Source organism: Oreochromis aureus, linkage group 8 (genome assembly GCF_013358895.1).
Source record: "Oreochromis aureus strain Israel breed Guangdong linkage group 8, ZZ_aureus, whole genome shotgun sequence".
NCBI lineage: Eukaryota > Metazoa > Chordata > Actinopteri > Cichliformes > Cichlidae > Oreochromis > Oreochromis aureus.
The window spans coordinates 23327297-23351820 of record NC_052949.1 but is presented as its reverse complement, the minus strand read 5'-3'; the positions used below and the strand labels follow the sequence as shown (position 1 = coordinate 23351820).

Below are 24524 nucleotides of genomic sequence, written 5' to 3'. Positions count from 1 at the left end.
GTCACAAGTAGTTTGCTCGTGCATTTACATTTTTAAGGTACATTTTTTGGTTTGAAATAAAAAAAACAAGTATTCAAAAAAAAAGGTTTGTAATCGTGGCACATGAAATTTGTGTACAGCGCTTTCAAAATTGGACCAAGTCTAAAATTAACTGTAAATCATGATGTTCTTTTACTTAGCTACCTGTGCAGTTGAGATCAGTAATTTTCCTAAATTCAACAAAGCCCTGCACCTTCTTCCTCAATGCTGTGATAGAATAAAATCAGCTGTCTAGAAAAAACACAACCACAACAAAAAAACCCTAAAGATGTCAAACCTTGTTTTCAAAAGTCCAGTGGTGTTTGTAAAAGAACGTTTGTAAAGATTAGAATTGGCTTTGGTGGAGCAGATGGAGTATGGGTGTCTAAATCAGACCTCACCTAGGCTGTAACACCTCAACCCAGCTCAAAGGACCATTAACAGCTACTGCTTCTTGAGCTGCCTCCAACCAGAGGATCCTTTTTCAATACCAGTCGACCAGCAGCTATTATATTTAAGTTTAAATTTAATAACTTTTATCTTGTTTCAAAATAAATGTTAATACAAAAGACAAAACTCTTTCATTGTATGGTTTCTTCATTAAATAACATATATGTTGGTACAATTTGCTTGGAGGAATTGAGGGTTTCTCCCCTCCCCTTCTCTGTCAGACAGTGACAACAGCAGCTGTAAATGACTGACAGAGAAAGCAGCAACATTCATTTGTGGAAAGATCGACTCTCACCTGACCGTCAGAGCAGAGTCATTTAACATATTTATTGACTCTTAAAGGAACAGGAAGTAAATGAACAGGGATCCTCCTTCTCTAACCCAAGATTGGGAGATATGATTAAAAAAAAAACCCCAGTAAAAATCAGTCCTCAAAGCAGACCGTTTCCTTACAAATCTACTGCAGTGGAATATTTATTCTTTCTTTAAATTGTCAGGAATTTGTTTTGATGCTTTTTGATATTATTTCAGATCAAGTGTTGAAGTTAAATGGCACAGCTTCCAAAATGGAAGAGGGATTTAATTCTAACGTCTTAAATTGTTTTTATTGTTGCATTTGATTGTGAGTGTCTGAAGAAGAAAACGAGAGACTGGGAATATTGTGCACATTAATTTAATTAGAAGAAATTACACAGATATTACATTATTATTGTAAATGCCATGGGTTTAAAACAGAGTTCTATTGGTTAAAGTTTTTGCATTGACAGCAGTCAAAAATATACTGACAGACCTCAGATTAGGATCATTGTGGTTCCTGAATTAATTTAATGGGAAAAACAAAACAAAAATCACTCTGTCCGTTTTTGTCACAAATCATGTCCTTGTTATAGGACTGGTGTATAACATTTTACAGGATGGAGATTAAAAAAAAACTAAATAAAAAGACCACTGAACTTCCTCTGAACGACAAGTGTTGTACTAAAACTTTGATGCTTTTATTACATGCTGACCTCAGCCTGGTTTAATACAACACGCTGATGTCAGCCTGCTGAATGTAAAAATGTAATGTTTATGACTCACACTCTGTGGGCGACCCTGCACACAAACAGAAATGATTAAAAAAATCCCTCCTTTCACTGTGGAAACAATAAAAAAAAAAAAGATGGATGCAGTTTAAAAATTAGCACTTTTATTTAACTCAATTTTCCATACAGAAATACTCTTATAGCTTTAGTTGTAATAGATCCTTTTGCTGATGTCAGCATGACAATATCAGCAATATTTTATAGATCATTTGAGCTGAGTCAGCAAGATGACATCAGCAGCTTATATAGGTCATTTATGCTGATGTCAGCACTGGTAATATGGAAATATATTGTAGTGTATTAATCTTTTGTGTCATTGTGAAGTCATATAATGTATTGGAAAAAAATGTTTTAAAGAGCTAAAACAAAGAAAGTTCTTATGTCAGCCAATGACTAACAGTATTTCTTTAAAGTTTGGAAATGATACAGTGGAAACTTTTACCTCATTTTAATAACACGTTTTGGAGCTTTTGGTGCTGCATCACCGTCCTGCTGCACAGTGTTTATATATCAGTGGTCCTGTGGGATTTGTGGTAATAGGAATTGGGGAAATAATTATGGAAAATTTCTGATGCTTTTATTAAAATCAGTGATCGAAATATATGAGCACAGTATTATAGAATTGATCCTGTTTTCCTCTGACAGTCGCTCTGTTAGTTCTACATCAAGTAAAATGAACAACAAAGCAATTTCAAATTGCTTTTCATGTTAAAGCTTTTTAACGCTATTATGCTTCTCCGCTTGTTGTCCAGTAGGGGGCAGTAATGTCCCTACATACGGAAGCATCAGTAATCTTTAAATTAGAACCAGAAGAAGACGTATTCGACGTTTTATTATTATTATTAGGTGGCTAACAGGACGGTGTTTCGGCGAAAAGACGCTCGTGGAATTTTCTCCTAACTGTAAATTATAGCTTTTGATAAGTTTGATAAGTTGGGGTTAAGTTGAAATAGTTTCTTGTTATTGTTGAATTCTGCTGGAGTTTTCAACTTCAGCGTCGTTGGGCTGGATAGTTCCAGGAAAGGCTGACTCTGAATCCTCTCCTAGGGTGTTATGGCTTTCCAGAGTGGCTGGGGGATGGTCATGGAAAAGTTCTGGGATTCAGGGATTCCTTGTTTACATCCTCTCGGAGTACGTCTCGGGGGCGGGCTTGGCTCCGCCCTCATTCTTTAGGCCTGACGTCATTGTCGCTTGTGTTTTTTATGAATGAAAGAATCCAACCTCAGAGAGCAGCGGAGTAATTCCGGGAAAAGGCGGACTGACATTTTGTCGCCGGAGTTGCGTCGAGCCATCAGGTAAATCATTACTTTTTAAGAAAAATACTAAACATTAAAATGTTTAGCCGGTATTCAGGGTAACAGCTGAGCACTAGAGGAATGGTATCTGCCGGGGGACGTGCCAACCAGAGTCCTCGAATGGTAACCAACCAAGGACAAATGAGCAGTCAGCAGTTGGCTTTAATCTCCTTTAGCCTGTCACTAACCGTTTATGCTAGTTGCTAACAGTTCATACTAGCATGTTTAAGATGATACGAATAATTTGGCCCCGCTCTGCATATTTCTGTCTATATCTCGGCTAGACTGACACCCGGAGGGGGGAGTTATCACTTCCTTATTTCACAAGTGTGCTTAAATACAGTTTAAATGGATAAAAGTCTACATGTCGGAAGGGGCTTTAGTGATAGCTGTTTACTATAGCGCACATTTGCCCTACGGTGTCCAGCTCCGCTCTTTAAGGGTAAGGCTAGATGCTAACTGGAGCTACATAAATAAATAAATATAGGTCCCAGGCCTGGCTTGTGTTAACCATTCGGTATTTAATCATTGTATATTAAGTACTGAAGATAGACAGGAGTGGAATTTCTGAAATCGTGCTATAGCTTAGGTTTAGCTGCGTTGCGTTCACTTGTTGCTTACCACTTTACTTAAGAAAAAAACAAAAACTACTATGTCCTCCAACTGGGTATTTATAGTGTGGCACAAATGTGGATATCCTGTGTTGTTTGGACTGACCGAGAAAGACGCGGTCACCCACGGTTTTCCTATATTTGTACTGACCGGCAGTCTTGGTGGAGCTGAGCAAGGGCTTTATTGCTGAATCACCCTGACTTTACGAAACGGCGGTCTCCTCGGTTTACAGCCGGAGTCCGACGGCTGGTTGGACAACCGCTGTTGCTGCAACCTCTACTTCCTACGCATTTCGGGAAATGCAGTTTATTGTCTGGCCATAATAGCATTGTTTATTTAGCCCTTTTAGTTTACCATCCAGTTTGCCTGAGTTGGAGGCCCGTGCAGCAAGTTATTGTTTTATTTATTATGACTACGCAGTTATAGCAAATGGGATTCCCCCCAGAAGGAAAGAGATCAAACGTGACATTTTAACTCAGATGACCCTTTTTGGTTATGTTTTGCTTGTGGTTCACTTGTTGGAAATGTAAGTCGTCTCCTGTAATGTCTAAGCACATCAGCAGTCTTCTTTTTATAGTCATTAAGGCATCAGGTCTGTATCTTTTATGTATAATTTAAAGAGGAAAAGTCACAATATAACTGAGGTTTGTAAAAGTGTTATGACACGATTTAAATAAAGCTGTGGATGTCTTTTCAATAATTAAAATGAACACACGCTGTTTTTTGGTGATTCATGATTTAAAAGAGAAAAGAGGCTAAAAGGTTGTTAGGGATCAGTCTGGGTGTCAGGAAGAAAAATAAAGAAAAAGAGACGACTGCACTCATCTCTTAGCTCATCACAGACGCTGCCAAAAGGTCAACAACAACCTTAAAGTAAGCGGTGAGCGCTCTGTCATGACATGCAGCTTTCTGTGTTTACTGTGTTTTTTCTCGCCCTTTCTGGACTACAGCGTGAGAGTGGCATAGGGAAAGACCATTCGCCCTAAGGAGAAAATCCAGTGTTGCAATAAATGAGAAAGTTAACAGAGTGAATTTGCAAAAGTAAGATGGGAAAATCCCCATGGTTTGCATGATGTCAGAGTGAAATTTGGTGGTCTTCATTAAACATTATCATACAAAATGTTTTAGCTGTATAGCTGGCCCAGAGTACCTTCACGTCACGTCAACAGACCACTTCTAGGTGAAGGAAAGGCAACAAAAAATGTCTCCAGCTGAAGTGCTGAGTGATCTTTTCTTTTTTTGTTTAAATAAGCAGCCAAGGAGTGACTAAGGTGGGGGTAGAAGTTGAAGTTGGCCCACTTATGTTAGACTTTAATCCCACGCTGTGGCATTTGAAAGGTGTGTAGGCAGTCCTGATAAGAGTCTGTGTCAAACCTGTATTTCCCAGGTAGACTCTTTAAGAAATGTTATTACAGATTTGTTTTCAAATCAAGTATTGTAATTTTTCAAGTTTAACTGTTTGAAAACTGTCGCTTTTAAAAACCCCATGTTCAAGTTTTTTCTTTTTTTGAAGCCAAGAGCCTCGAACCGTTGGTGTTGTGCTGACAAGAGGAAGTGTTCAGGGAATTGGTTAGGACACCTGCTTTGAGCAACCAAAGGGCAGCCACATGATAACTTCCTCCTGATAATTCCAGCTAACAGAGAAAGGCATGTCACTTTCAAAACCTCCCCTTTCTTTCACATGAAACCACAAATTATAATGAGACGGCGTGCTTTGGAGAAGCACGAAAGATCTGCAGGTTCTCCTTTTTCTTCAGTAGTGCATGACTGCATGTCTTGTGAGCGGATGGTGAATGTCAGGCAGACTATGAACCAAAAATGCACAGTGTCCCACGTTTCATGTGATGTTGTTTGTGTTTGTGTTCCTTCAGATTGTGTGTATCTGGTTTTACTGGTGCTTGGGGAGGGGAAAAAACAAAGACAACTGGATCATGACGACAGAAAGAAACAGCAAAGCTCTGAAGGTAAAACACAGCCAGACATAAAACCGAGTCATGGGGTTTTTTTGTTTTTGTGGGGGTTTTTGTTTTTTCAAGAGAGAAAACTGTAATTTTGAAAAAACGAAGAAGAAAAGAAAGTATGTTTTTCTTTCTCATTCTTCCTCCTTTAAATGTTTCCTCTCTTCCTGTTTCCTCCTGTTTTTACTTCAGGTGAAGCAGGAATGCGGCGAGAACGTGCCCTTCCTGTCGGACAGCGAGCTAATGTCCCTGTCGGTGCGAGAGCTGAATCTCCACCTGCGTGGTCTCTCCCGCGAAGAGATTCAGAAGCTGAAGCAGCGGCGTCGCACCTTAAAGAACCGGGGATATGCCGCCAGCTGCCGGGTCAAACGGGTGTCTCAGCGAGAGGCCCTGGAGCAGCAGAAGATGGAGCTGCAGAGAGAGGTGGAGAGGCTCGGAGCCGAGAACGCCGGCATGAGGAAGGAGCTGGAGGGGCTCAGCGCACGCCTGGCTGCGCTTCAGAGATTCGCCAGGGGTCTGGAAGCGGGAGGAGGCAGCCTACTGGCTACGGCCCCTCGCCTCAACACCGCCTCAGTCATCACCATCGTGAAGAGTCCGCAGCAGCCTCAGCCACAAAGGGAGCAGGAGCCATCCTAGAAGGAGATGCTGAAACCAGACTGGGGTTTGGGGTTTGGGATTCGGGGTGGGGACGGGGAAGCCTGCAATGCAAACACACGCACACATCTGCAGGCCTTAATACTCACGCAAGCAGGAGAGCAGGATGACTTGTAATAATAGGAAAATACTAAGCGCCTTGTTCACATTACAATTGACAGAAATCCGATCACAGCTACGATCACCTTTCTAACAAACAAGGAAACAGAAACAGGTTCAATACTGTAGTTTTGATAGAGATGTCCTCTGTTGACGATCCTCCATGAAACAGCAGTCTGGTCAAGTAAGATTTACTCAGTGATTTTTTTTTTTTTTTTTTTTTTTTTTTTTAATTGTTTATTTTCCTGAAGCACTCAAAGTTTCAAATTCTGTTTAATGTGAACAAGGCGTCGCACATATTTATGCACAAAAAACCCTCACAGTCTTTCCCTTGAGCTACACGGGGACTCTGACTGAAGCCCAACCAAGCCAAACAGGGTTACTGAGCACCATTACTCCTCAGCAAACCCCCACAGCGAGGCTGGTGTAGCCTGATTATGCTACCTAAAGGCTGGGGCGGCTTTCTGCTTCCGTTTATGGCACCTGACCAACAGCAAAATGCCAGGGTGGAGCTTCCTCGGTCTCCATAATGCCTTTTAGTCTGAAATCACTAGCTTAGCTCAGCCTCGTGTTCCCACCCCCCTATATTTTTTTTTCTTTTTTCGTTTTATTCCCTGTCAATGCAGTTTCTCACCCTTTATGTCACTTTATGTGCCGGTGGGATAATCTAATCTGTGTTCACCTCGTTCCATTGATGGCTCTCTAGCTGCTTTAGTCATGAGACTTTTGGGAGCAGAAACGGTCAGAGAAAGGCTGAGAAGTGCTGCCTGAGTGTATTGTGAATTTCTCTAAGTTGTTGATTCACTAAGATTTTCCAGTTTTTTGGGTGGGGGGGATCTCACCAGTCCAAAAAGACAATTCTGTACTATCTGTGTGCTCATTTTTCCCATTAATGCAGTGCCTTCAGTGTATGAAGGAGCTCACCAGTCCTCCTGATTGTCTGAAACGACACATTTCTTATTTCTCATTGTGATTTCTGTGGATTTCCATCTTTTTCTGAGCTTTAATCCCAAATTTCTCGTTTCATGAAAACTCCCGTGCAGCAGTTTGGCCAAGTCTAGTGTCGGTGGCTTCCTCCTTCTGACGACAGATGTTGGTCATTTTGCTAAAATAAATAATTGAATAAACGAATGTGTGGAAGCGGAATCACGTCTGGTAGGAATTACGCTCAAGCCGATGCAAATCCTCTGCAAACATTCCCGTTGTTGTGTTGTTTGTAATGTCTGAGAGACGCAAATGTTGAGTGACATTTATCAGATATATATATATATATATATATATATTCTAAATTTTATTTGTATTTAAAAGTAGATATTATGACAAGACAAGCTAACGAGTGCTGTGATGTTCTGTATGTTTTCAAAAAGTACTTATGACTAGTCTGAGGATATTCTCACGTCTAATTATTGTGCTGCGTGGCGACGATGATTACTTTACAAAACGTTTGATTATTAGCTGTGTAGAAATATGCTCAAAGCCAATGGCCATATTGATGTATGACGATTTGTGTGCGTGTGTGCGCGTGCGTGCGTGTATATGTGTGTGTTTTACGTATATTTTTGCAATGTTTGTACTAGCTCGTCGTCGTGGATATCTTGGAGGGACATTATTTTTCTAAGATGAATCGTATGTTGTTTGTGCGGAGAAAAAAAAAATTGAGGTCATTTCTGAATGGGCGGGGCAGGCAAGATACACAGGAGGTTAGAGAGAGAGGGAGAAGACTGATGGAGACGAGGGTGAGAGTGGAGGGTTGAGAAGGAGCCGGATGATGGAGAAGGAAAGTAGGCACAGCAGACTGGAAAAGAAGGTGCATAGAGGTGGTGTTTTATTCACTTGAAAAGCCTCCGTCTGACGTAGGCCTGTTTCACTCAGCAGGCTTAAATTTCATGGGAGTTTAGGCCACTGAATAGTGCTAGCAATATAATATATTAAGTAGGCATGGTAACACATGAAACTGTGTTGACAAATAACTCCTAAAGATATGAGGCATATATTTAGCTATATATGAGTATTAGTGTGGCAAAGCATTTATTCTCTATATTTTAACGTCTCACATCTGTCAAACCCTGCTGGATGTTTTATAATACCTGCAAAACAGAAATGGTCTTTGTATTTATTACTTGTATTTTTTCTATTGTGAAAATTTAAGTACATTGTCTATTTTATATATTAATTATAATAAATGTTGTACATATTGTACATAAAACTGTGGTCTTGGTTTTTTTTTTTGGAACGTGTGTGGTCCATGAGAGGAAGCGGATCTACAGGATGTGTTGCAAAACTTATTGGTCTGGATGCAAAGATAAAGTCATGCTACATGTGCGAGTGGTTAGCAGAACCATGGTGAAATGAAATTGGCCTCCAGTTTTTGATGTATTTATAGCAATTTACTCTAATAGGACAACTCATTAGGTGTACTTACCTACTACCAGGTTGGACTCCCTTTTCCCTTAGAGTTGCTTTCATTCTTCATGACAGATTCAAAAAGATGCTGGAAAAATTCCTTGCAGATTTTGGTCTGCAAGGAATCACACAGTTGCTACACATTTTTTGACTGCACGTCCATCCTGTCCCATCACATCCCAGAGATCCTCTACTGGATTGAGATCTGATGACTGGAGGTTATTTGAGTACAGTGAACTTCAAGTTCAAAAAATCAGTTTCAGATTATTTAAGCTTTGTCACATTGTGCGTTATCATGCTGGAAGCAGAAGATGGGTACACTGTGTTGGTAACATAGAGTGAACCACTGATACAATATGGGATGGATCCATGCTTTCATCTTGTTTACCTGCTGTAGCCCATCTGAAAGGTTTGCGTTTTACTTTCAGAGCTGCTCTTCTGCATGCCTTGACAAGTGGTTATTTGAGCTATTGTTGCTCTCCATCAGCTCAAAGGAGTCTTGCCATTGTCTGACCTCTATCGCCAAAGAGGCATTGTCCAGAGAAGTGCTGCTCACTCAATACTTTCTCTTTTTAGACCATTTTTTATAAACCCTAGAGGTGACTGTGTGGGGAAATCCCAGCAGATCAGCAGTTTCTGAAATACTCAGATCTGCCCATCTGGCACCAACAAACATGCAACACTTAAATTGACTTTCTTCTCCATTCTGGTGCTCAGTTTGAACTTCAGTGGGTCATCTTGATCATGAATTACTGCCATTTGATTGGCTGATTAGATATTTGCGTTAATAGGCAGTTGAACAGGTGAACCTAATGAAGTGGCTGTTAAATGTATATTCTGAATCACTGTTATGGTAAACCTTAAATGTATAGTCTCTATAGAAAAAAGTGCTTGTGTTTTTTCAGCTCTTCTGATAAATCTCTCCTGGTGTTTGGAGGCGGTTTTCCAGTATAAATCACATCTAGTACTCTGTGGTAAGTGTGGAGATTGTGTGTCTGCTGGCTGACTTGTGTTTCCTAGAGTCTCTAGAAATATAATGGGAGGCAGAGCCTTCAGGCTCCTCTCCATGTAGGAAACATCTTCCAGTTTGGGTCAAAGACCACAAGACCTTGTCTAACTCTGAGGTTGGGTGGAAAAGTTTTCTTTATGACAATGATTATAGTTAGAGGAGTTGATCATGTGACCCAGTGTCATCCCTTAGTTATGCAGCTGCACATAGATAAAGCTTATCCTTTGGACTTATCTATCACTCTCAATATATTTTTATGAAATTACTACAGAAGTATTTGTATACTACTCCCTCCTTGCTTCTTCCTTTAAAAAGAGAGTTCTTCCTCCACACTTGTCACCGAGTGTTTGGGGGATCATCAGGTAGCGTTCTTTGATATTGTAAAGTCTTAACTGTAACAGGAAGTGGTGACCTAAAAAGAAAAGTGAATTGAAGATGGAGGTCGTGTGTAATATATGTTCGCTGCTGAAGAGCATTTACTTTGTTGTCCTAGCTTATTTTATTTTAAGACAATTAGCATCACAGGGCAAATACCTTATTATTTGCCACATTAGAGGAAAATGATGTGAATTTGACACACAAAAAAAAACAGTAAATATCTTTAATTTTGTTTTCATGGTTTTCCATCTAACGTGACACAGAAGCATTGTGAGCAGCATTATAATATACAAAGAACTAGAAACCAAAAAAAACAATGAAACAAAAGTTGTAAAAAAAAAAACTAGGCCTTTGTTTCTCCTGTGATCAATCTATACAGTATATATGATTATTTAAACGTACATTTACTCCTGTAGATAGCACTTAAAACTTTCATGTACTTTATGTGCAACATTAGTCTACAACAAACATTTTTTTCCCACATAAGAACAACTCACACTGCAGCAAACAGCATGGCTGCAGACAAAGATGAGGAGTACAAGGGTGAATTATGGCATTGAAAGTGCAAATCGGCATACTGTCTGCTTTGCTTTTAAACTGAGAGTTAATTTAATGCCACGCAAGCAACCTGTCAGTAGGAGCTGCAGTGCAACCTCAGTGTCATCATCGCTAAAAATAACCCCGTTTTTAAAGTGTCTATAAATAAGAGGCTGCTCCTGCATGCACAACGTGGCTTCTCTCCTATTTAGAACTAATAATGTGTCAGGCAGAAGCACAACATTTTTTTTTTTTTAAATGAAGAAAAAAAACAAAAAAAAACAACAAAAAAAAAAACAACAAACGTAACCACTGTCTGAACATGGGACACATTTCTGCTTTCCAATGAAAATAGAAGACAGTCCTAAAAAGACATAAAAAAAAAGTGACAAGCATTTTCTTGGTGCATTAAAAATATGCTTCAAGCTCTGACTGTATGTTTAGGACCTACAACTGGCTCCAAACGTGCTCCCTGTGGCCCCCTGGTGTAGAGACAGTGCTGCAGCAAAGCAGTGAAAGTAGAAGTAAATATGTTGGCAGGTTCGTATGAGTCATTCAGATGACTCAAGAAATCCAGTTACAAATAAATGTAAAAAAAAAAAAAACAGCTTAGACTGCGGTAAACTTACACCAAAAAATAAAAAGAGACTGACTGGAAGAATAAAAGTGAATCCAACTCAAAGAAACGCAGCAATGTCAACAACAGCAACATTTAGGACCCACATGTGGTCAAGATGAAGAAAGATAAACTAATCACAATACTGAAATCTGATGAGATGAGAGTTGTACGTTGGCTCTGTCAGCTGGAGGCATGATGTCCATTAAGGTTGTGACAGCACTCAGAATGATGTACTGTCATTTAACAGCTGTGTAGGCACACGCTAAAATGTTTTATTAAATCCCTGCAAAACTAACTGCCACACAGGCAGTTACCCACACACTCCTTGCCTTAGTTGCCATATCTTTTCAGATATCTTATCAAATTCAAATGTATCCTCTTTTCAAAAATCAAAGCACAACACCTAGCTAAGAGTAGAATTGAAACTTCTGTTCGCCCCTGAGCGTGAACTACAGTACACCCAGCTTCGACAAAGCTCCAGTAACGAGAAAAGGCATCTAAAGTTAGCTTTAGCCTATATTCCTCTTCTGTTTTCTCCTCAATCCATTTAACCTACATTGCGGCTGGAGAGGTCTTACTATCAGAGTGAAGCAGAAGCTTTAATCCCGGCCATTCAAATAACGCCCCAATTACACAAGTGTAATCCCGACCGGCTCTGCTGCCACAGCCACAGATGCACTCTGTAATCTATGAGCTGCTCTTCCTCCCCCTCTGCAATATCAATAACAACATTGATCCATGTGTTGTGTTTATTAACTCCTGTTTTTGACTTGCTTTCCCTTTAAATGCATCACCAACTGCTGCACAGGGTCTCTCACCCCCCACTACTAAGACCTCCACAACACTGAAAACTGCTTTAAAGCACTTTGACCAACCAGTCAATGTCTTGACTAAATGTTCTTTCAAGTTTATGAATTATGTCTAAACAAGAAACCTTGGTAAACACTGCCAAAGACTACCTGAAACTGCCACGCTTTCAAAATGTGAATCTGAACAAATAAATAGCAACACACCAATGAAGATTACAGCTCCGCTGCTAAACACAAGGGAGGGGAAACAGGACTGTGCTGAAAAGAGAGAGAGAGAGAGGGGGAGGAAAAAAAAAGAAATGCAGCTTTTTTCCACTTTTTGTTCCAAAGCTATGAGTCATTATCTGAAAGTGTGACTCACAACTCAACCGTGTTCCCACTTGTGACCCTTGGGAAAGGCGGGCCCCTGCATTTTTTGATCAGCCGTAAAACCGGGGAAACAAAAACAAACAAGCAACTACTGATTCGTACACTGAGGGGGATCGGCTGCAGAGAGCAGAGTACCAACAGCTGTTAAAACATCAGTCTAATGTCAAGTTTCGCCCGCTTTTGACTTGTTCTGTTCTAGAATTCGTCGTCTGAGCTGAGCAGCAGCGTTTTCTCTGTGTCCCCGCGGCCGCTGACGGCACTGTGGGCACGGGAGACCGGCGGTGGCGCCACCTGCTCCAGCGTGGACTGCTGGGTGTACTGCTGGTAGGCCGGGGAGAAGTTGTGGATGGCGTCCTGGACCATGTCGCCCGGGTTCATTGTCTCCTTAAGGCTACTGGAGATGCTCTTCATGGGGGCGCAGCGGCCTACGGGAGAGCCGTAGAAAAGGGTTAGAGGCCAAAAGCTGGGGTGAAAAATAGAGAGAGTGGATGCAGGTGAAAAAAAGAAAAAAGAAAAGGAAGGATGGTGGGAGGATAAGCATTAAAAGAAAGTGGATTTATAATGTTTAAGCATAGAGAGAGAGAGAGAGAGAGAGAGAGAGAGAGAGAGAGAGAGAGAGAGAGAGAGAGAGAGAGGAGAAAGGAAGAGAGATAAAAGAGTCAAAAACAGAAAGAGGACTGATTTAAGACAAGGGAAAAGTCTGGGAGAAAAAGGAAAAGGGCATCAGTGATTTAGAGGATGTAAGAAGAAGGAATGAGTGAGGGAAAGGGACGGGGGGCAATTGTGGATGAGATTTAGAGAGGAGGCAAGAAAAGGGGTTCGCAGTGATTTAAAAGGAAGTAAAACAGGGAGAACTGCATAAAGGGAGAAAGAGAAAGGTTGGGGGGGCTTTAGCAAATGTCAGCACAAGAACCAAAACTGAATTGAAATATGAGATTTTAAAAAAAGAGAAAGAGAGAGAGAGAGAACAGAAACTGCTGGCTTAATGCAGCTCAACAAATCAAAATAGAAATAGCAGCAGTGTGAAAACGCACAAGGGCGGTGTTCAACCTACCAAACTGTCCGTATGTAGGAACAGGTCCTTTAGAGTGCAGCAGAGAAGAGAAGATAAAAAAAAGAAGATAGATATGTAGAAACAGGCAAGTAGAAAATGAGAAATGGGATATCGGGAGGTGAAAAATAAAGGCGAAGACGAAAAAATTAAGGAAGTAAAAAAAAAAAAAAAAAAAAAAAAAAAAAAAAATGGAGGATAAATGAGGAAATATGCATTGAAACAAATGGAAATGAGATGGAGGACAAACACGAAGTGAAAGACTGTTTTTCAATTCTTTTTTAAGACGGTAAACGTTTTACGACAGATGTGTTAAATCCCCCTGTTTCCTCCCTCCCTTCTTTCCCCGCCTTCCTTCTCACCTGTTAAATCGAGACTTTTGTCCTTGTACACGCTGTATGTGAAAGCGTGCCGCAGGGCCAGCGCCGCAAAAAACATCTCGATGCATATGATGAAGTTCTGGTAACCGGCGGCGACTGTTCCTTCGCCAACGGACACTTCCACTGAGTTGATCAGAGGGATGGCGCCACATTTCTCCAGGATGGCCAGCAGCATACCTGACCACAAATAAATAAGCACAGGAAGCTGTCACTCCACCTGTTTTCATAACAAACGTTGTGTGGTGTCTTGTGCCGCGCTGACCTACCCTGCCAGAAGGAGAGGAAGATGACCGACTTGACCATGAAAAACTTGAGCATGGGGTTGTAAGGGCTCAGCAGCTCCCTGGTGGCGAAGTAGAACAGGAAGAGGGCGTACAGCGACAAGCTGACGGAGATGTTGTAGATGATGGTCACGTACAGGTAACCGCTGGCAACACTGCAGAGTGAAGATCAGATAAAACTGCATTAATGATCCTGGTTTGTGTTTGGGGTTAGTTCTGACTACCTTTTGTGGTTGTTGAAAGCTCCCATTAGAGATTAAAGTCTGAAGTGTTCATTTAATCTAGAAATTAAAGTGGTAATTCTCATGTTGTGGAAGCTGTGAAACGCCTGAAAACGCCTGGATTCTCACAGATATACACCACCAAGTACACCACCAACCCACGAGCTCGTGGAGTTTTTAGCTGGCAACCTTCTTCCTGTCTGCAGCACTTACTTAAAGTCTCCATCCTTGTATTTGCCGTAGGCCTGCAGGATGACGGTGATGACAGCCATGAGCGGTTTAACCACACAGAATTGCAAAGTGGCCTGCTTGCAAAATCGCAAGAAGCCAATGGAGTAGGCCTTTCCCCTCAGACAGCAGGTACCGTACATACAGCTGGACCTGATGGAGCCAAACATCAGGGAAAAGGGAAAACATGTTGAGCAATAGTTTGTATTTTTTAAAAAGAAGAGTCCATGTCATGAAAACAAACTGTTTAAAGCGGACTTATTATGGCTACACCATGGGTGGCTCAGTGGTTAGCACTGTTACCCCACAGGAAGATGAGGTCCTGCTAAAGCCTTTCTGTGTGCACACTGCATGTTCTCACCAGTTTCACTTCCTGGTTAAATTAAATTTAATCCATTCAAAAAATTTAAAAAAAAGCTCTTTTTCAGCTGCATAACTTCATTCTTGGACTTGACTAGAGCACCTTTGCTTCACACACAGTTCAAAATAATCCATATTTATCTTCTAATAGGCCTCGGTGGGGTCCGTCTGTTCACTGTCTGACTGAACAAGCTGTTTCAGGACAACTTTCTGCTGATTGGCTGCTCTTCATACACAGCAGGAAAAAACAACAACATCTGAAATACACCATTTAGAGTCTGAAGCCTGAGCTTTTAGGGACTTACAGGGATTATTTGTACACACACCCTGATTATTTTAAACTTTGCCCATGTTTAATACAAGTTCACACCAGTGGAACAAAAGGAAAGCATAAGGTTCACTTTAAAGGCCTTTTAGGCTGAACTTACTCTATTGGTTTCCCTCTGATCTCAGCCATGATGGCGCTTTCTCCTCCCAAGTATTCATAGCACAGACTCAGGAAGTTGTAAATAACAAATGCTGAAGAGACACAGGGGGAAAAAAAGCTGATTTGGTTAGAATTGCTACATATGTGATAGTTTTTGGAAAAGCTCTTATCAAACCACTGTAGGAAACTTGAAATAACAAATGATGGCATCATTGACACATTCAAGTCTCCCAGAAGTCATGACAGTGTGACAGTGAACCAACATGCACAATACCAGAAATCTAAGGGCCGCAGCTTACTGGAAATGAGCCATCATTCAATCGATTTTATAATTGATTTTCTAAGTCTGTGTTGTCCTCCATGACTGGAGCCTGTTCACTGAAACTGTTAATGTTATAACAAACATATTAAGACTTTCTAAACATGTTTGATTACAGATCTGGCTCCATTTGTTTTATATGTATATAAACAACTAAACATTTCACAATACAGAGTTCAAATTGTCAGAAAATAGTCCATATTTTTCACAGCAGACTTAAAAAAAAAAAATCAGCAGTAACTCACTCGATTACTCACAGTCCTCCCAGCAGTCACACAATAACAAACACATCACTTCCTGTCACACTTTTTTTATCATGCGAACGGAAATATACAGCACAATTAAAACTGAGGTGCAGCTCAAAAACAACAGCTGACCACACTTGATGTAATCATATGAAATTATTTTTATACTGTCAGAGGGACATAAAGCATAATAATATTTCACTGTAAGAAAGGGGGAAGCAGCTGTTTATAAATCTCTACTAAAGTGTGACCATTACACAATCACAAACATGTTTATATTTAGTATTAGAAAGCAAGCGCTACTTATGTTCAGATCAAATGCAGTGATACTCTACTGGCAAAGAACAATGCAAAAAGACATGGAAAAATTCATGTAACCTGACAGAACGTGACCTTTAGTTCATTCTTTAGATATTAAAAATTAAGTTTTATTTCTTTCACTAGCTAATAAATGTTCACCCGCCTATTTTCTCTCCTCTGTGCTGCTTCAGTGAGAAGGTGTTACATATCAGGAGCCTCATAAAAAACACAACAGTGCTAATCCCATTAACCCCCGAGGACCTTCCAGTCCTGCGTGCATACACGCACTCTCGCAGGGGTGTGTTTGCGTGCATGCAAGGAAAATCCACTCTTAGATAACTTTTGTGAACTAAATGCATAAGATGAAAATGAATTAAACTGAATCAAAATACAGACAAGGGTAGTGACTGTGCATCAATTCACTGTGAAGTGTGAAAATGTAACATATCCTGGGTGTGTGCCAAGTTTGTGCATGGGAGGTTCACAAAAGCACTGTGCACGTGCAAGCATTGTGCCATAACACAGGAGTGTCTGTAGTGCTGACAGTGACTATATTGCATCAGCTCTTTGCAGCTGTGTTATCACTGCATATTTTCTCGCTCTGTTTTTAACTCCACCCAAACTCTCTCTACAACTTTCCCACTGCCTTCTATCTGCGTCTGACGTCAGACGCCTGTCAGACAATACTCAGGTAATAAGATGCCACACATGCCAAACACAAAAAGCTCGTCCACAGAGCTGAGTGATGAGAACTGGTTCATCTGCTTCCAGCAGCTCTGCTTGTGTCTTGGCTGTTTACCATTATGTTCTTTCACTTTTCCCCAAGGACCCCCGCCTGCAAGCACTAGTTGCCACGGTGATACAGTAGGCTGACATACAATGAGAACAGTAGGAGCAAGTTTGCAGCAAGTTTGGTTGAGATAAACTCATTATCAGATGCAGCCAATCTGGTTGATGAGGGAAATTTGTGAGCGGGGTTGCCATGCAACAAGTCGGTCCTCGCCGAGGAAAAGATCTGGGCAGGGCTCAGCGGCATTATGGGAAGATGAGGGCTGACGAGTGGAGGAAGAGAAATGCTAAAGGGAGTGAAGACTTGGACAAGAGCGCGGAGACGGAGGAGGTGAGCCATATGTATGACAAAGCAATATGACGAACATAATACTTCCTGCCAAAAGCAAAACCAAACATAGAGATCCCCATCAGTTCACATTCAAAAGCATGCGACGTCATCAGTTCGCCAACACAGGACACGACGTGTGAGCCCAGCGTCACAATAAGAAGATCATTTTTAGCTTTATCGTGACAACTAAACTCAGAGACTGAGGAGTGGAGGCATTCGACTTCCTTTCACCGTCTTCTGACAATTCCTGACTTGAATAGAGCAGGATCCAACGCGTCGGTTGGAATCTGTTTTGTTTGAGTTACCATTAGCAGAGAAGCCGCCAGCTCACCATCTCCAAAAAAAAAAAAAAAAAAAAACAAAAACAGAGCCCAGATTTTTTATTAACTCCATTTTTAGTGATCATTAAACTCATCCTGTCTCTACTCAGACTGGAGTCATGTTTCCTCTCAGAGCCAGCTGTCCAAATCCAACCAGAAAATTATGCCCAAATCAAAATGGCTGAGACACAGCAAAAATATAATGCAGAAAAGGCAAGAATCTAATAAGGGTGAGAGGGTACTTTACAAAATAAACATTGACTTGTAGTGGTAGATAATCTGTTAAGGATGACGGAGCAGACTATTCATTTCCACTCTAATCTGACCACAATGTGTTTCAGCAACTCAACTGGAAAAGCTGCCTGCAAAGATGTGAAAAGGATTTAAATCAGAGAGTTCTGTTAATGGGACACAAATGGCCAAGTGGGTCATGAGAGCTCAGAGTTTTAGCATGGATGGCTTCTAGGTGGGAATAAAACTGTTGAATTTGGCATTGATGAGATAAAGTCAACAGCACATCCTCACCTTCATAGCAGTCTCTGACGGTGTCAAAGTAAACGTAGTACTGGTCATTGGTGAAGAACAGGAGGCTGAGCCAGGAGTCAAATGCATAGATGGGAACAATGAAGAGGATCCGTACGATATGGCGCTGCTCCCTGGGTGAGCTATAGAAACGCAGATGCATGTAGATCTAGGACAGGAGGAAGAAACTTTCTGAATACTGGCAGGTTTTTACAATGATCACAAGTCTACTTTGAGGGGCATGGATGATTTCATAGGAAGTGAGCAGAGAGTCCTTATAACTCAGGATTGAGCAGAGGTTTTATGAGCATCATCTGCTGTTACGTAGATCCTCCATTCAGATTTGTTTATTATGAGTCATTTATGCCTTTTTTCTATCTTATGAGTCGGTCCATGTCACTGACCTCACTAATCAATACATCCCCTGAGCTCAACTCACCGGAATGGGATTTTATACAAGCCTTTCAAGGTTTCACAAAGTTTCACCTTTGTATGTGTATTCATGCTCTGTGTCACAAAAAACCTGCCGTGGGATGTTGCCCAGCAACTCCTGCCTTTCTCTCAGCCTGAGCGTGTTTGCTGGATCACATCACCTGTGCATTAAACAAACACACCTGTCTGTCTTCTTTGTGAGCACATCCATCAGAACAGACCGTCTGCTCGGTCAAACACCAACATGTGCACTTCGAGCAGAGCACAAACAATATATTATAGTAAAAGTAGAACTGAAGAGCTGATGATTTATAGCCTTATCTCTCCTGATACTACTGGGAAACAAGCACGAGCCCATGGAGACAAGCGCTGAGCCAATGTGCAAGTGCCAAAAGCTGCAGTCCCCCTGATGGCCACCTGAGATTGGATCCCAACTTTGCAGCATTAAGCACCTGCTCACAGCCTGGTACAATAACTGTCTTCATCTCTATAGGCAATTAACATTCTTATAAGAACTACTGAGATATTTTTTGTTATATAACTCACCCATTTAAACTTTATTAAGGCTTCAATTATTGTAGTCAATTTGGATGCTGATACATGCAACTGTTGCCTTTAGCTTGCTAGCTCTCTGCAAATTCCAGTCACTGACTCAAAGTCTGAACTGTTTTTGTATAAATAATATTGAATACTTGATAGTACCAAACAACCAGCCAAGATGTCTGTTCTCCTTTTTTGTGAATGAAACTTTAACATTATTAGTCTGTTACTTAGCACTAATTAATAGCTAACTGAGTCTGTGCAAAAGCACCTCTACAGTGTCTGGGTGCAGCTTACTAATCTAAGCATGCTATTGCTAGCTTAGCTGATAAATAAGCACTCCACCCTCGCGTGAAATCAAAATATGGCCCCTGCAAGTTCCAAAAACCAAACATCTTTTATAAACAGTCTACACCAGGAAGCTGTTACCTGGTGACAGGTGAGGATTAGTGCAGTCCAGACGAAGAAGCCAGACACAGCCTGCGCCGCTGGAGTCATCAGAAAGATAGGCAGATCCGAGCTGAGCAGTGGGGCCTCAGGAAGCCATGAAATATTGGGGCCCATCGGGGCTGCCGTGGGTGGGGGGCCAGGTACCGGAACAAGAGGAGAGTCCTCCCTCAGCCTCTCTGAGAGCGGCACATCTCGCCTCCACAGTTTTAACATCTGGAAGTGACGTAGACGCTGGTCAAGCATTCACATCACAAACTGGACAGAATAAAAGGCACATCAGATTGTTGAAACTCTTATCCAACAGTGATCACACTGTGATCTAATCCATGAAGTATGAAGAGTCACCAGTAATCATCAACCTGGAATGTCGATTTCACATTGTGTTATCAGTGTAATGTGTAATCTGTGATAAGAGGAGATTTCAGAATAAATGCAGACAAACTCTAGGTCAAAATATTTCTACACTCTGAGTAAAGAATATGTGTGGACTGTTTGCTCATGGGCCCCCACATTCAACTCAATGTAAAACGATGTCTATCAGCAGCGTTTTAACTCTGTTTTTTACGTTAACAGAAGGCAAACTCATCAGCTATCATCCATTCAGGGCTTAAAATGTAAGAAAATGCTTTTTGAACAGAAAGACTAACAGCAAAACATGACGTTTAAAGAGAATTGTTTTCAGTTTCTGCATTTCTCTGTCATTTAACTGCATACTCAGAATAAAATCCTGATGATATGACTTGATGTGGACCCTGGACATAATAACAACACCGAATGGGCCTAAAATAGTTTGTTAAAGTTTATAATGTCACACTTTAGGGTGCATTTTTTTCATGTATGATCATTAGCTGAACAAGAACCACTTTCAGCCTGAGGAAATTTAGATAGATAGGAACAAAAGATTTTAAGGTGAGCAGCCCTATCAACAGCTCCCAATGATGGGGACAGCTGCTCGCTGGCTCTGACGAACCATGGGCATGTTCTCAGGGTGTCTGTGTTCTTGCTCACTGACAGACAGTTGTCACGTCATTGTTGACAGAACCAGGGGTAATAAATAAAAACAGCAGGCGTGAGTGCTATAAGTGGACACTGATTGTGAGCAAGAGATGGTAACCTTCAGTCTCACTAATCGTGCTGTCTGTCAGAGCAGCACATGACACAAACAGCACACAAGCTGACATAATGACAACCCCTCCTCCCACAGACACACACACACAGATCAGCAGTCCTCCCATTTACTTTCTTAAAATAAATTATATTAAAGTGTAACAACTGAATTTAGTGGGTCGATAAAATTAGGCTGCTTAAAGGCGTTTATATGTGGGGCTAAGATGTGTGTGACAGCAGGCCATTTGTATTGGTTTGCAGGGGATCAGCATATGTCAACAAGAAGAAGTGAAGGCATCAGCAGCCACACATATAATACCAGCCATGTGAAAGGGGAAAATAAATAAAAGGTCAGTCTGTGCAGTCTCACACGCACACGGGAATAATATATGGAGAGGCAGGGGGTCAGGGAAAAAAGCAACAGATGGAAAGGGGCAATGGGGGGCTGACGGGGTTTATGTTTATCATTCATGGTAGCCAGACTGGATCAGCAGGCATACAGGCAACAACAACACAGACTGTTCAAAAACAAAACGACGCTAAAAATCTGTGTGTGCCTTTCAGTTACTCCAGTAATCATCTATTATGCTGCTGTGATTTATTCAAGCTGAAGGAATGAATTACAAAGTTGAAATAAGAAAAATATTCATTTCATCAAGATTAAAAAAAAAAAAAAAAAAAAAAAAAAAAAAAGACTCACCTTTGCTAAATGTTAGCTACAACAATCCACAGCTGAACTTGAACTGTAAGCCTGAAACAGACACACACTTTTATTATGCTAGCAATTAGGTACCAATAGAAGTGTTGTAATTTGTTTTAGAGTCTAGACTCACCCGCTGATTTAAAATCCTCCTCAGCTCCGTCACACACAAAAAAATCTTCGGCTAGAAATAACCCACAAACGGCCTTAATTCCTTCTCAAAGCAGCACCGTTGCTCCCCGGACATCCATGTTGAGTCGTTGGTGGACCGCGCCGTTAACCCTCAGCGTCTCACCCCAAAAACTCACCTCTAAAGTTTGTCTGTCATGTTACACAACTTCTACTCTATCTTTCTGTTGCTCCTATCCATTTATAACACCTAGCGTCCACCTAGTTTTATCGGTGTTTCAGGAGTTAGAGCGGTAAACTCAGACACTCCCCTCCGCTTCTCTGTCTGCGCTCAAGATCCAGCTCCAGTCCAATCCCTGTCGGATTAACTGCAGATCGCACAGTCCCGCCTACTCCGCGAGGACGGGCCAACGCAGCCAATCACCTACCGACTACTTTTTAATTATCCGGAAAGGGGCGGGGTTTTCTCCTTAACACTGAGCTTGCGCGGTTCTATTCTTGGTCCAGAGACCAGCAGCAGTGAAAGTGTGGGTGCTGCACAAACAAAGGTGCTCCTACACACTAAGTGAATGAGTCACTATTCATTTACAACTTCCTGTCCAAACTGTGTAGTCAGTGTGTGGGAAACGGACACTGTATAACAACTTTATTTTACTTTTTCATTTACTTTCAAACTGCTCTGTAGACCTCTGTAGGCTTTTCATGGCAGAAAAGCGCAGGTCTAACCAATTGCATTAGTGATGGCTAGTGAGGTGCCATTTAAGTGCAACAGTTAGCAGTGATTAGAAAAACTACTTTAATCACAGTAGCATTAATATAATCTAAAAAAAAAAACAACCTTCAAATGCTTTCAAAATGGTACCCTACAGGTACATGTCAGTAAAATGTATAAGTGAAAGTATTATATTGTGACAGAATGACCCCTTTCAGAGTTAGTTTTATAATATTATTAATATTCCATATGTAAGTAGCCTGTTTAAGCTGTAGCTGTGCATGTGGACATATTTAAAAATAAAATGATCCAAAAAAAGTGAATATGCTTACATCTTTCCCTTACAATTGTATAACTATGTAATTTCATAAACCCCTTTTTTTCTTTCACTTCTAAAATATTTTTTCCACATTTGACACCCTATCATAGACCTTCATTATCCATTATCAAGGCCTGGGAATTTGGGAACAACATTCCACTTGGTAACACAGGAGGTCTGGTTGAAGTCCTTAAGTTTATTTTGACTGACAACATTATTTTTCATCTACAGTAATTCATATCTTATTTATTATGAATAGGTGCAAAAGCAGAGAGTTAGACTTGGAAGAAGAGCAAAAAGAAGGGGCCAGTAAGGGTTGATGTGGGGCTAGCATGCACAATTTCAGAGTTAAATTGAACTGCATGTTAGGGTATTCTGTTAATCGTCTAAATCAACCATAAATGAACATACTATATGTGTCATGATTTGTGGCATTTTGAGTGGAGCAGAGGGAGACCCAAACGGAGACGGGTGGAGACTGGAGTTAACAGTGGGCGAGCCTTTTATTCAGACTTATTGGCAAAACAGTACAAAACAGGAAAACCAAACTGAATGAGGAACTAATCATGAAAACCTAAACTGGGAAAACACTAGGAAACCTGGACTACTAGGAACATGGAGACACAGGGGTAGGTGAACAGACGCTCTGACAAAGGACAGAGGAAAACAGAGAGAATAAATATAAAGAGGGGGAAAAGAAAAACTTAACACAACACAAAAGAGACAAGGACTATCAAAATAAAACAGGAAGTAGCACGAACACCGAGATTCAGACAAGCTTGACATTTAGAAGGAGATAAACACAGAAACACACGACAGACTGGGGAGATAAAGGATAAAACACAGAGAGAAGAACATGGGAACAGGTAAGGGAGGCATAACTGAGATGAGGAAGACTTCCACAGGAGACACAAAGGTAACATATGATAACAGTGAAATGAGAAAATTCACAAGGACAAGAAAACTAAACTATGAAACGTAAGTCTGTGAAGGTTCTCAGTCAGCCAGGTCATCGTAGTCTAAGGAGATTGGAAAGAAAAGTGTCTGGACTTCTTTAAGTTGCTTGAAGACGTTTCACCGCTCATCCGAGAAGCTTCTTCAGTTCTAAGGTCAACTGGTGGAGAGTCCCAGATTTAAGCCCTGTGGGAGTATCCCCCCAAGATGGACATGGACCCCTTAATGATCCTAATCACACAAGCCAAGCTGTGAAAACTGGTGTAGGTCACAATCAGTCACAATCAAGGTTTCGGGTGAGCTCATTGTGAAACCTAGCCCCACCCTATCATGTGATTTCCTGAGGTCAAAAGGCCCAGGATGTGAGTGGGCATTAAGGCATCTGGGATGTGATCTCAGAACTGGATTATAGATGGCAGACAGTTGGTATCGTAAGCCACCGCCTCTATTCAAAGATGGTCGTTCACAGTGGACATAAATGGCTTCTTTCACTCCTCTTTTAAACCATCTGTCTTCTCTGTCCAAAATGTGAACATTGGTGTCCTCAGAGGAGTGACCTTTGTCCTTTAGATGCAGATGGACAGCCGAGTCTTGTCCCGTCGAGGTGCCTCTTCTATGTTGTGCCATAGAAGAGCCTGTTTGGTCTCTCCAATGTAGAGGTCTGGGCATTCCTTGCTACACTGTACAGGATATACATAAATGTACATGTACAGGAATATTAAATGATATTTCTGCTTCAAACTGATAGAGTCATTTTATAAGAGAAAATATAAACAGTGTTGTCCAAACGTCTAAGACCATAGGGGACATCTAGCATCTAGTCGAATTTCTTTTGAGTTGAACAGAAACAAGTGATAATATTAGCCACCAAAAAACTGATTGAAAAGAAAAATACACTAACATCTACATATTTATTGTCTGGAATGCTTTCCTTTTGCTTTAATAATAACTTTGTGTAAAAGCTGACAACCCGTGTTATCCCAACATGGTTCGACAGTGTTCCAAAGAGCCTGTGGTGATGTCAGGGGTACTTAACTTTCACAGTCTTCACCTCCCAAAAAATGCCCGGTGGCACTAATGTCAGGTCGCTATGGATGAGAGTCCATGAAACT

At 41.0% G+C, this 24524-nt stretch overlaps 2 protein-coding genes across 5 annotated transcripts; one reads left to right on the top strand and one right to left on the bottom strand.

Annotated features, from left to right (window-relative positions):
- Positions 1-2406: 2406 nt before the first annotated feature.
- On the top strand, positions 2407-8382 carry maff (v-maf avian musculoaponeurotic fibrosarcoma oncogene homolog F). Of its 3 annotated transcripts, XM_039616589.1 has the most exons (4): positions 2407-2848; positions 4974-5107; positions 5332-5424; positions 5611-8382. In XM_039616589.1, exons 3-4 carry the CDS (start codon positions 5392-5394, stop codon positions 6052-6054), a joined length of 477 nt encoding a protein of 158 aa, XP_039472523.1. In that variant the 5' UTR covers positions 2407-2848; positions 4974-5107; positions 5332-5391; the 3' UTR covers positions 6055-8382. The 3 variants fall into 3 exon arrangements, with proteins under 3 accessions (XP_039472523.1, XP_031604720.1, XP_039472522.1); XM_031748860.2 differs by lacking the exon at positions 4974-5107 and having other exon boundaries at positions 2408-2848; XM_039616588.1 differs by lacking the exons at positions 2407-2848; positions 4974-5107 and adding an exon at positions 2897-3290.
- Positions 8383-10180: 1798 nt separating this feature from the next.
- On the bottom strand, positions 10181-21801 carry tmem184ba (transmembrane protein 184ba). Of its 2 annotated transcripts, none has more exons than XM_039616672.1 (9): positions 21432-21801; positions 21299-21349; positions 19471-19746; positions 18073-18238; positions 15245-15335; positions 14442-14609; positions 13993-14162; positions 13709-13903; positions 10181-12720 (listed from the first exon to the last, which is right to left on the bottom strand). In XM_039616672.1, exons 3-9 carry the CDS (start codon positions 19732-19734, stop codon positions 12491-12493), a joined length of 1284 nt encoding a protein of 427 aa, XP_039472606.1. In that variant the 5' UTR covers positions 19735-19746; positions 21299-21349; positions 21432-21801; the 3' UTR covers positions 10181-12490. The 2 variants fall into 2 exon arrangements, with proteins under 2 accessions (XP_039472606.1, XP_031604685.1); XM_031748825.2 differs by having other exon boundaries at positions 19471-19704; positions 21432-21800.
- Positions 21802-24524: the final 2723 nt, after the last annotated feature.

Coding starts and splice junctions, on each gene's coding strand:
- maff (XM_039616588.1), top strand. CDS start 3,213: ATGTCGGAAGGGGCTTTAGTGATAGCTGTTTACTATAGCGCACATTTG. Junction 3,291..5,331: donor TCCAGCTCCGCTCTTTAAGG/GTAAGGCTAGAT, acceptor GTGTTCCTTCAG/ATTGTGTGTATCTGGTTTTA. Junction 5,425..5,610: donor GAAACAGCAAAGCTCTGAAG/GTAAAACACAGC, acceptor TTTTTACTTCAG/GTGAAGCAGGAATGCGGCGA.
- tmem184ba (XM_039616672.1), bottom strand. CDS start 19,734: ATGCTTGACCAGCGTCTACGTCACTTCCAGATGTTAAAACTGTGGAGG. Junction 18,239..19,470: donor TAATCCTCACCTGTCACCAG/GTAACAGCTTCC, acceptor CTCCTGTCCTAG/ATCTACATGCATCTGCGTTT. Junction 14,163..14,441: donor TACAAGGATGGAGACTTTAA/GTAAGTGCTGCA, acceptor TTCACTCTGCAG/TGTTGCCAGCGGTTACCTGT.